An 11163-nucleotide genomic window follows, 5' to 3' on the forward strand; every position below is an offset into this window, starting at 1 on the left:
CTTCGGGTCCTCCCCATGTTAAAAAAAGATAGCACACATTTCTAGACATAAGGCTCCTATAGACAACAGGCAACATTTTCTTTCGTGAAAAGAAAAACAACAACACATAGATTATTGCAAGATCTCCCTGTTGTAATTGCTTGCCGATACTTATTGTCGCGATGAAGAGTACGGAAGCAATTTTCATGGAGATGAAAGAGACACATCTTTCTTGTTTCTCCAAAGGAGCCATACTAAGCTTATATGTTTTCTTCAAAGGAGCCATACTGGTAGGTAGGAGACATATTTGATTGTTCTACATTTCAAAACAAACACATGGTAATAAGACTGGTAGAGTAGGTAGGAGCCATTTTCGATCTAAAGAACATAATTCGTCATAACAAGGTTGGTTGGTTCATTCTTTTTCTTTTTCTTTTTCCTGCTGATCTGCAGATCTGTGAGCAGATCAAGGTCCCCAATCCACCCACCTCTCTTCACAACACAAAATGCACAGCAGCAGGACAGTACCCAGTGAGAAAAAAGAAATGTTTGGAGCAGTGCTGAAATGGAATAAAGGGGTCACAATTTTGTCACGTGGGTTGCCTTGGCTGCACATGCCAACCAAACACCTGCTGTGCTGTGGAGTGTGGAGGGCGGAGCCTTGGAGCTTGGACTACTGTGGGTGTCTGTCTATTCTGACGCTCGTGGATTAGCCGGGCCAATGGGCGCGCTTCGGCTGACGCCTCTGCTCCTGCTGCTGCTCGCCGCCGCGGGGAGGGCGAGGGCGGCCACGGCGGCCGGGGCGCGGCCGAGCGAGGTCGCCGTGGGCGCGCTCTTCACCTACGACTCCGTCATTGGCCGCGCGGCGCGGCTCGCCATCGAGCTCGCCGTCGACGACGTCAACGCGGACCGCACCGTGCTCGCGGCCACCCGGCTCAGCCTCATCGCCCAGGACACCAACTGCAGCGGCTTCCTCGGGACCATCGAAGGTTTGCTGCTCCTCCCTGCCTCCCCTCTCTGAATCTCTCACCTGCTCAATGCTCATGTTCATGTCGACCTCAAGAGCTACAACCTACAATTACAGTAGTAATTTCGAGTGGAAAGATTCAACTTCAGGCAGCAAAATGCAATGGTTTCGAATAGAGTGGTCAGAACTAATGACTCCTAATGTAGCCCTACTGATTTGTAAATTATCAATCTGCAGTTGCAATCTGCAGACCCTTCAAAAAACCAAAGTGGCTGTCACTACTTTGATTCAGAATGCCAGAGCTAAGTTGCGCATTGGGGGTGGTAGTTGGTAGCCTTGATTGCTTGCTTTGCTTTCCACTTTTGCAGTACTGTGTCTTTTATTGTACTTAGTTAGTAGTATTAAGTGTTCTCTTCATCCGTTTTTATCCCTGGAAATTCACTAGACAATCGCTTGTACAGTTTAAGTGTCATTTCCTTTTGGGTTAGACAATTGCTTGTACAGTTTCAGTTTTTATATAGCACCTAAAGCTAAATGTAGACCAGCAAGAAATATTCAATTCAGTTCCAGTGTATTATTGGTTTACTGTATTTATCTGTCTGAACTAAGGTCAAGGTGACCTCTTGCCCATTATTTATACTATAGTTTAACTACAATAATTGCCTGCCTCGTGCCTCATGACATGATTTGATAATGTTTAAACTGGAAACAGAGAGGCCAACTGTTCGCTTGACCTTATGATGGCATTGTCCTTTCTTAAGGGTTTTGATAAACCATACTGTCTTGGTAATACTAGAAGAGAAACAGACAAAAAAAGCATGCCGGTGCAGTGATACCACTAATGGCAAAACTTATGAACTTGCTTTATAGTATTCCGGATGGTGCAAGAAACGTGTCTCACCTACTATGGGGAATCCAGTTCTCCACTTTATTCTCATGCAAGATCCCTTTTTTCTTTTCTTTTTGTGTCATGTGTGAGCATCAGAATAAACAGATTTATTGGAGGCTGCTCCTCTTTGCTTGAAGCAGTACTAGTTTTCCTGTTTCTGTCAGACAATAAAGTTCGCTTAATATGAGTCAATTTTGCTTACCATTTGTAGATCCTAACTTTTGAGCAGAATGGACACTTATAGATATGAAAACTTAGCTTCGATTTATCAGATGTAGCTGCTGCTCTGTTGGATAGTCCGCGAACTGATTCACAGTTTTTTTTACTTGGTTGCAGCATTGGAGCTAATGGAGAAAAATGTAGTTGCTGTTATTGGCCCACAGTCATCTGGAATAGGCCATGTCATCTCCCATGTTGTTAACGAGCTACATGTTCCTCTTCTATCATTTGCGGCCACTGATCCGACGCTTTCCGCATCAGAGTATCCTTACTTCATAAGGACAACCATGAGTGACTACTTCCAGATGAACGCCGTTGCTAGCATTGTCGATTACTACCAGTGGAAAGAGGTGACTGCTATATTCGTCGACGATGATTATGGGCGAGGTGGTGTGTCGGCCCTCGGCGACGCACTTGCAGCAAAGAGGGCAAAGATTTCACACAAAGCAGCCATTCCTCCAAATTCAAACACAGAGGTGATCAATGATGTGTTGTTCAGAGCAAATATGATGGAATCAAGGGTCATGGTTGTGCATGCCAATCCTGACACAGGGATGAGGATATTTTCTATTGCCAACAAGCTCCAGATGATGGCCAGTGGCTATGTCTGGATAGTGACTGACTGGCTAGCTGCTGTCCTGGATTCTTCGGCATCTGGAGATCTTAAAGGTATGAGTCATATTCAGGGACTGATTGTTCTTCGCCAGCACACTCCTGAATCTGATGCCAAGGATAAGTTCACTACCAAATGGAACAATGCCGCTCGTAGCAGGGGCATTACTTCTGGCTTGAATTCATATGGTTTCTATGCATACGACTCGGTCTGGGCTGTCGCTCGCGGCATCGATAAATTTCTTGATAATGGGCAACAGGTCAACTTCTCTACAGATCCAAGGTTGCACCGTTCAAATGATAGTACTTTGCAGCTGTCAACTCTCAAGGTGTTTGATGGTGGTGAGCAGATGCTGCAGCAGCTTCTACTCACGAATTTCACAGGCCTAACTGGTTCGGTACGATTTGGTCCGGACCGCAACCTGGTACGCCCAGCGTATGATATCCTTAATGTGGGTGGTTCCGGCTCCCGGTTGATTGGCTACTGGTCCAACTACTCAGGCCTCTCTGTTGCTGCTCCTGAAACTTTGTATCAGAAGCCATCAAATAATTCTTCAGTTGCCCAACGGCTCTACAATGTGGTCTGGCCAGGTGATTCCACCACTACACCTAAGGGGTGGGTTTTCCCTAACAATGGTAAGCCTCTGCGTGTCGGTGTTCCGATCAAGGCGAGCTTCAAGGAGTTAGTAGCAGGTGGCAGGGGCTCTGATAATGTGACTGGCTATTGCGTCGATATATTCAACGCGGCTATCAGACTGCTTCCTTATCCGGTTCCTTGCCAGTTCATAACGATCGGGGATGGTAAAAAGAACCCTAACTACAACGACATTATTGGCATGATCGCTGAAAATGTACGCTCGATCTCATTCTTCGTTCCGGTGTATGTATTTAACCATTTTGTTATCAGTTCTCTGATCTGTTTCATTTTCACTAGTCTCTTGATGCAGCTGTAGGAGACTTTGCCATTGTGAGAAACAGAACAAAGATGGCAGAATTCACGCAGCCTTATATTGAGTCAGGGCTTGTGATAGTAGCACCGGTGCAAAGAGCACCTTCGAGTGCCTGGGCTTTCATGAAACCCTTTACATTGGAGATGTGGTGTGTAACATGCGCTCTTTTTATTTTCGTGGGGATTGTTGTTTGGATTCTTGAACATCGGACCAATGAGGAGTTTCGAGGCTCTCCGCGACGACAAATTATAACAATAATTTGGTAAGCTTCTGTTGCTACATAGGGATGTATTCTATCCTATGCTTGCTACCAAGTCTGTCTTGAGTCTGAAATTCATGAGGCAATTTTTGTAAATGTTACTTGTATGTTGGGAAAGAATTGACTGACGTTTCATTCTTATAATATTTCAGGTTTAGCTTCTCAACAATGTTCTTCTCACACAGTAAGTACACTAGATCCATCACATAACTCATCCATGCTGCTTTCCATGTTCTGGATGGAAACATGTTGACATGAAACTCACTTCAGGGCAGAACACCGGGAGCGCGCTTGGGCGGTTCGTGTTGATCATATGGTTGTTCGTTGTGCTGATAATCAATTCGAGCTATACCGCTAGCTTGACGTCAATCCTCACAGTCCAACAGCTATCCACAGGAATAACCGGGATCGACAATCTGATCTCAAGTGGTTTACCTATTGGATACCAGGCTGGAAAATTCACCAAAAACTACCTGATCGAAGAGCTCAGTATCCCAGAGTCTCGATTAGTAGCGCTAAATACGATCCATGAGTATGCCGACGCCCTTAGACGCGGGTCAGGAGACGGAGGCGTCGCTGCAATCATCGATGAGATGCCATATGTTGAGATCTTCCTGTCGTACCACTGCGATTTCAGAATAGTGGGGCAGGAGTTCACCAAGGAGGGATGGGGCTTTGTACGTTCATCATCTTCCTTGCTCTAACCACTCTCTCTTGGTCACTCATCCACATTTCATCTCATTGTCAGGGAAACTACTTATTCTTCTCCATTATCTTCTTCTTCTTTGCAGGCATTCCAGAGAGACTCCCCCCTTGCCGCGGACTTATCGACGGCCATCCTTCAACTTTCGGAGAGTGGCCAGCTCCAGAGGATCCACGACGAGTGGTTCACGAGGCCGAGCTGCTCCACTGATGACACTGAGGTGGGAGCAACCAGCCTTGGCCTCCGAAGCTTCTGGGGCCTTTTCCTCGTGTGTGCCCTGATATGCCTCTTGGCTCTGCTGGTGTTCTTCATACGGGTCTGCTGGCAGTATAGCCGCTATTCTAGCTCTGAAGCTGCCGGTGAGCCCGGTGCAGCTGATGCTGCCGCCCCCACCGCCGCTGCCACCGATACTGTCGAAAGGCCGCGGAGGCCGTCACGCTTTGGCGGCTTCAGAGAGCTGGTAGAGTTTGTTGACAAGAAGGAGGCAGAAGTCAAGAGAGCGATGAAGCGGAGACCGAGCGAGAAAGATAACCAGGGCGCGGGATCCTCGGATGCTCAGCCAGTGTCTTGAGCAGAGAACGTTCTCTCTGACTTCAGTCCTTCAGATGACAAAACAGGGAAGGAAGGACGATACCGATAATATGTCGAATTAGGTTCTCGCCCTAAAGGAATAGCACGGTGATCTAACTTGCCAAAGGCTTTGTTGTTATTGTAGAATGATCTAAGAATCCTTTTTCATCAGGGTCATTATAATTTCGTCTCTGATGTACAGAGTTTGTACTACTAAACAGTTCTCTTCCCAGTTGGCTAGTTTTTCAAGCTTTGAAAGTGGTTTGTTTCAGTTGCATCTCTAACAAGCATCAATCTGTTTGGCTGACTATGATTTATGTGTTGAGACCATGGTAGAACACAAATGGAAAGTAGACACAAAATAATCAAGATGTAGGTTATAACTCTTCTCTTTATTATTCAAATCACCGAAGAGAATCGATGTGTTGGACATGCCTGTGGTGAATGATTATATGCATTCTGATGCTTGAAATTTTCAACTGTATTGAGTTTCTGCATTGGTGTATCTATTGACAGTCTAAGCAGATGCGCAGAAGACGGAAAAGTGCCATGTAACCATTTAAGTCAGGTTCGATATTTTTTATTTCTTTCTATGAGCAGTTAACTGGAGTTTATGGAATAGCTGAGACACAACTGAAATTCATTACTTAAGCTTGGTCACAGGTTTGATACCATTGTTAGGAATAATCCTTGGGTTTAAATTAATTAGACTGTAATCCTAGAATTGGAGCACCTAACTGCACATAACAGACAGTGTTGAGATCTTAGGGGCAATGGGTAAGGCCATTACCGGAGTCGAAGCAAGGTCCCTTGCCTGCTCGTCACAGGCGTGATGAAGGGTCAGTGTAGACGATCATGGCGGCTATCGGCATCCTGGTTAGGGTGCCCCCGATCAGGGCGCATTAGTCGGGTGAGGGGCACGAATGTTTATGTTGGTGTGGCTCCTCCCCTTGCGTTATTGCTCCATCTGTCTGGAGATCAATCCATCAATCATAGCTTTGAGTCATGGCCAAATGGACTTTGACACTTTCTACTTAACAAAATCTTCTTGCATCTGAAGATGCATGAGTGCATCACTACACTGTATTACAGATTACAGAATGCAAGCGAATGCCTAAATGGACATATGCTTACTGGCACCATCTATACAACAAGGTCATAAGTAGATTATTCTTTTAGTGCCTGCAAGGTTCTTATTTCAGAAAAAAAAAAGCTACTAAATAATTTAGCACCTGCAAGGTCAAGATTTACATGCACAGAAGAAAAGGGTATTTTCCTAAAGTATATACAAGGTCCCAGGAATCTTCTGCAAACTCTTCTTCCAGCGAGCTCCGTATCTCCAGTGCTTCACGAATCTTCTGGAGATCCATTTTCAGCTGTCCTGCAACTTGTATATCTCATCAACATAGTCTTCAGTATCCCAAAGGAAGGAACCAAATGCAATGGCTTCAAGCAGCAGCCTTTTAAGGGATGCCGGATCAAGTATCACCGCCTCGTCAATCTCCGTGGAGCCCATCTTTTCTCCAAAGAGTGCCCAGCTGTGCTTCTCAATGAGATTACAAGCCTCGTTTGTGCGCAGCTTCGCGCACAACTCCAAGGTCTTTGGGTCAAAGCCCATCATGTAACCCTTCAAGTCATGAGGATCAACGACAGACCGTGGTTTCGAGGAAGGCACCGTTTCCACAGAACCGCCAAAGGCCTCTTGCTGTTCCTTTTTACGGGTAGTTGCAAGTTGAGCATTGAGAAGCTGAATTGGCTGTAAAAATTCTTCGGACCGAGCAAAAGTCAGGTCCAAGCGATGCCTTACAGCGACAGATTTGAGGAAGTACCCATACATTATCGAAGCAGAATAGATCCGACCTAATTGCAGTCTTTTGACCCGAAGTGTTGAGCGATTGATCTTGGGGCCATTCCTGTGCACCCATCTGATAATGCTAGTCAAGTGCTCCTTAATTTGACCTAGCACCTCAGGTCCATGAATGGATTCAAGATCTGCCTCCCTTGGTGGCCATATGTGTAATCTTCTATTACTAATGATTTTTGATAGGTTCGGAACCATCGGAACCTCAATCTTGGAATATTTATGAACAATCAACATGTACATGACGTCCTCAATAGCAGTCCTGCACTCCTGGTCCTTCATTTCAGCAATTCTCCTGTTTGTAATGGTTCCAGACAAAATACTTAGTTATCCAGGAAAAATATAATACAGTAACAAAAGTGAAAAGAACCAAACGAAAAATCAGGTTGATGATGTTTGCTATGTCAGGAATACAAAAACTGCACCAGCTACATTAACGGATTCAGTTAAATCTGACAGCCTCTAACAAAAGTTAAATCTGACATATGTAGGTCATGAATAAACAAATGGCAAACATGGAAGAGAATCCCGGATTGAATATAGGACCTTACTGTCCTTATTCTTTCATTTAGATATACTAACAATGACCCATATCTTGTCCACACTGATACTAGGGAACACGTTAGCCTGTCCAGGTTTATGTTCCCAGCATAGACCTCTGGTGATATCCTTTCTTCTTTTGGATTTCAGCCTCACTTACAAGGTAAAACACTCGTATTACGCTCCAGGTGCTATGAGGTCATGTCGAACTAATGTGTTTGTCATTCTTATACAAGAGCGCATTATCTTCTGTTTTCGGAAATGTTGGAAACGTATACAGAAAAACATTGGAAGCGAAACAAAAGCAGCAACATCAAACTCTTCAGAGGCTGAGAGCCTGCGACTAAATATTTCCAAAATGGACAGGCAGGTATTACTAACCTGTGAAGACAGTCCTCGGAAGAACCGATACTATGTTCCCAGCGGGTCAGTGTGTCTTTCCTTTGAATAGACAGTCGCTGAAGTTGCTTTGCTGCAGCTACTAGGAAAATTTGAGGCTGGTTCTTCAATAAGCCACACAAGAAGCTCCCTTCCCATGTTTGGGGCTCAAGTGGTGCATTGACGCTATCAAATTCAGATTCATCACCCTTTGCACCAGTAACAGTAGTCAGTAGCTTTCTGGTAGTGCATTTGGATTTTCGGTTCAAGATATTTCCCTGCAATTCATATAGTTGATAAGGCTGTGATCACAACTTTGCACATATATATCTAATGACGATTTAAAACTAATGTAAGAGATGAATCAACTTGAATTCAGCAAGAATTATTAAATACATGCTTGGTTTTTATGCCCCAAATTCTCTTGCCAAAGAAGTTGCCAAACCCAGGAACCTCCAACTGGATTGACAATGCCCATAGGATATGGCAACATTTGCAACAGACGAAATCACCAGCCTTTGCCAAAATTTGGCAGCTACCGGCCAACTTGGGGTAGCAAAACAAGCAAGCACAAAAAATTCATGTATGGCTTTGAGTTGGAGAGTGCAGAACTTAATAATTTGAGTAGATTTCGTACAAGTACAAGCTTTGGCCTCCAACTTAAGATAAGATCATTTTTACAGAATCGCAGCTTCAGTGCGAAACTGTGTCACAAAAACTACAGAGCAAGACCAGTTTCACACGATTAGATAAGATAGTCAAGTAATGTATAGCGACCGTTCCGCATATCTATGACTCTATCAGTTCAGGTGAAGAGTTCGTAGTCTATTTCAAGTGGGCCTACTTGGGCAGTAAAATTTCCAGCAATTCCCGCTGTACTAGTGACTGGAGTATTGGGCCTATTGGCATATCTGAACCAATCGCCAAGAACCCAGTGAATCGGCCAGGCATAACAAATTTCAAGAACCAAACTCCTCCCCCGACAAAGGGGAAAGGGAAACAATCGCAAGGTAGCCCGGCACCTCGATTCAGATCATCCCTGCATCTACCCAAGGTTAATTAAAACCCAAGAACGCTTTCAGGCCCAGGAACCAGCAGCGCTAGCAAAGAACCACAGAGAGAACTCAAAAGGAGCACCAATCAATCAGTTTCTCCTGATTAAACCGGAACTCTCGTCGAAACCCCACCGGGAACAGAGGATGGAAATGGATAGGAGGTTGAAGAACAACCTGCTGCCAGCACGGGGACGCCGGGGAGAGGTACGAGGGCCGGCGGGAGCCGCAGCGGACGGCGGACGGCCCGCGGTCGCCGATGGCGGCGCGGGGGGCGGGGCGGAGCGCGGCCATGCTGAGGACGGGAGCAGGTGGCGACGGTGAGCCGATTCTTTGAGGATAACGCCGTGTGCAGTCCGGGGTGAAGTACACTCGCAGCCGTTCAACGTGTCGGACGGTGCACATCGGTCCTCAAGATTTCACCCTCAAAAAATAATTTTCATCGTTTAATTTTTTTTGAACTGGAAAAATAATTCCACCGTTAAAAGAATGGAGCACCTGGAAAATACTAAGCCGGCATAACATTTTAAGATTAACAAAGTCATCACAAGTGTCTTATAGTCGACAGGAATATTTCCTTCCACACTCGCCGAAAAATATGAAATAAATTCAGAAAAATAAAAAAAAAACTATAAGATGTTTTGGATATTTCAATGAATTGCATATGGATTTAAATAACTGAATAAAACATATTAAACTATGTTTATATATATCCGATCAGAAAAAAAGTTAAGAGTATTTTATATGGTGAACTGAAAGAGCACGAAATAAAATTTCACACTTCTTCCTACTAAATGGAGGAAAATTAATTCCTTTTTTTTTGGAAATCACCTAAGGGCATCTTCAACATGTTGCCATAAAACGTGGGCATATGTTTGGACACCGGTGTCTAAACCAATTTTATAATCCAACGACGCGTCCGGGTATCCGAATTCTCACAACTCGGCACCAAAAGTTGACGAGGTTTGTGGGCATCCAGATACGTGCCACATACGCGCCTGTTGCACCGCATTGAAGCAGCATTGCTTCACATGCTCCGACATTTAAGCAGAGCACCGGCGCCACCCAAAATGCATCTCATCTCCTGTCCTCTTTGTCGCCTCGCTCCTTTGCTCTCTTCACACCATCGTCACCTCCGTGGCGATGGACAAGTCTGGCCATAGCGGTTGGTTTTCGGGGTCGACGGCTGGATCCGGCTCTCCATGCAGCTCTTGATGCCTTCGCCTATGTTCTCTTGGGCCTTCCTCCTTCACCCCCGATAGACATGAGATCATCCTCTCCTCGGACGACAAGGAGGACCAGGCGCAACCGCCCTCCTCATGGATACCATGGCAACAGACGAGTAGCAGACACATCTGGAGCTCCTCCTCGAGCATTCACTCTGTAATCGCGGTCTGACGCCTCTGTAGCTGCCTGTTTACGACATGAAGGAGGAGTCAATGTTGCTTCCTTGCCACCACATGAAGCAGGAGCCCCTTCTCCCCGGCACAATCGCGGCATCCAAATTGGACGTCGTCATCCCGCTTCGTGGCAAGGAGAGGGCGCTGCAATCACCGCCTCATTAGCGCTCGGTCGTCGTGAAGCAGGAGCCCTCCCCGGCACTCGCGAACGCGCGTGGGCGCCTCCTGCATTACCTCGGTAGCGCCAACGACAACGCGTCGTCCCGCAACATGCTGGCGGAGGAGGAGCGGCGGGCAGCATTTGCGATGTCTGACATCACACTGGACTAGGTCCGCATGAACCTTGCACTCATGGATTCCTGGCCCATTGGTCGATTCAGGACCACCACACAGACGTCCCGCACAGTGCCCGCACCGCCTCAGTGACCACCTCGTCAAGATCAATGTTCCTGAGTCGCTACACGATGCTACCCTCATCAGCGACAAAAGGCCAAGGCGAGGGTTGGGCGTGCCAGGGCCGCGTCCGCACCGACAAGGCCATGCGTGTGGCGGCGGAGGAAGTCGAGCGGCTATGCCGCGTCGGCCAATCAGGTCTACCATGGCCGTTACATGCCCTTCCGCCGCTAGAAGGACCACAATGACGACCACAAAATGGCGGTCCAATCGGCTAGGACGGCCATGTGTACGAGGTTATCATTGAATACCTTTCGTAGTTTTTTTGTTAGTTTTTAAAAAATTAGTTGAACGGATTAAATATCGTCTCGTTCAATTTCATGAAATTTAC

At 46.0% G+C, this 11163-nt stretch overlaps 2 protein-coding genes across 3 annotated transcripts; one reads left to right on the forward strand and one right to left on the reverse strand.

Annotated features, from left to right (window-relative positions):
* Positions 1-691: 691 nt before the first annotated feature.
* Positions 692-5442, forward strand: LOC119349497 (glutamate receptor 3.5-like). Of its 2 annotated transcripts, XM_037617536.1 has the most exons (6): positions 692-968; positions 2172-3517; positions 3601-3878; positions 4028-4059; positions 4146-4552; positions 4667-5442. In XM_037617536.1, the coding sequence occupies exons 1-6, from the start codon at positions 701-703 to the stop codon at positions 5147-5149; spliced, it is 2814 nt and encodes a 937-aa protein (XP_037473433.1). In that variant the 5' UTR covers positions 692-700; the 3' UTR covers positions 5150-5442. The 2 variants fall into 2 exon arrangements, with proteins under 2 accessions (XP_037473433.1, XP_037473434.1); XM_037617537.1 differs by lacking the exon at positions 4667-5442 and having other exon boundaries at positions 4151-4372.
* A 740-nt stretch (positions 5443-6182) lies between these two features.
* Positions 6183-9313, reverse strand: LOC119349498 (UV-B-induced protein At3g17800, chloroplastic-like). Its single transcript, XM_037617538.1, has 3 exons — positions 9157-9313; positions 7931-8205; positions 6183-7304 (listed from the first exon to the last, which is right to left on the reverse strand). The coding sequence occupies exons 1-3, from the start codon at positions 9271-9273 to the stop codon at positions 6521-6523; spliced, it is 1176 nt and encodes a 391-aa protein (XP_037473435.1). The 5' UTR covers positions 9274-9313; the 3' UTR covers positions 6183-6520.
* Between the last annotated feature and the right edge of the window lie 1850 nt (positions 9314-11163).

The sequence above is a fragment of the Triticum dicoccoides genome, chromosome 1B, assembly GCF_002162155.2.
Source record: "Triticum dicoccoides isolate Atlit2015 ecotype Zavitan chromosome 1B, WEW_v2.0, whole genome shotgun sequence".
Taxonomy (NCBI): Eukaryota; Viridiplantae; Streptophyta; class Magnoliopsida; order Poales; family Poaceae; genus Triticum; species Triticum dicoccoides.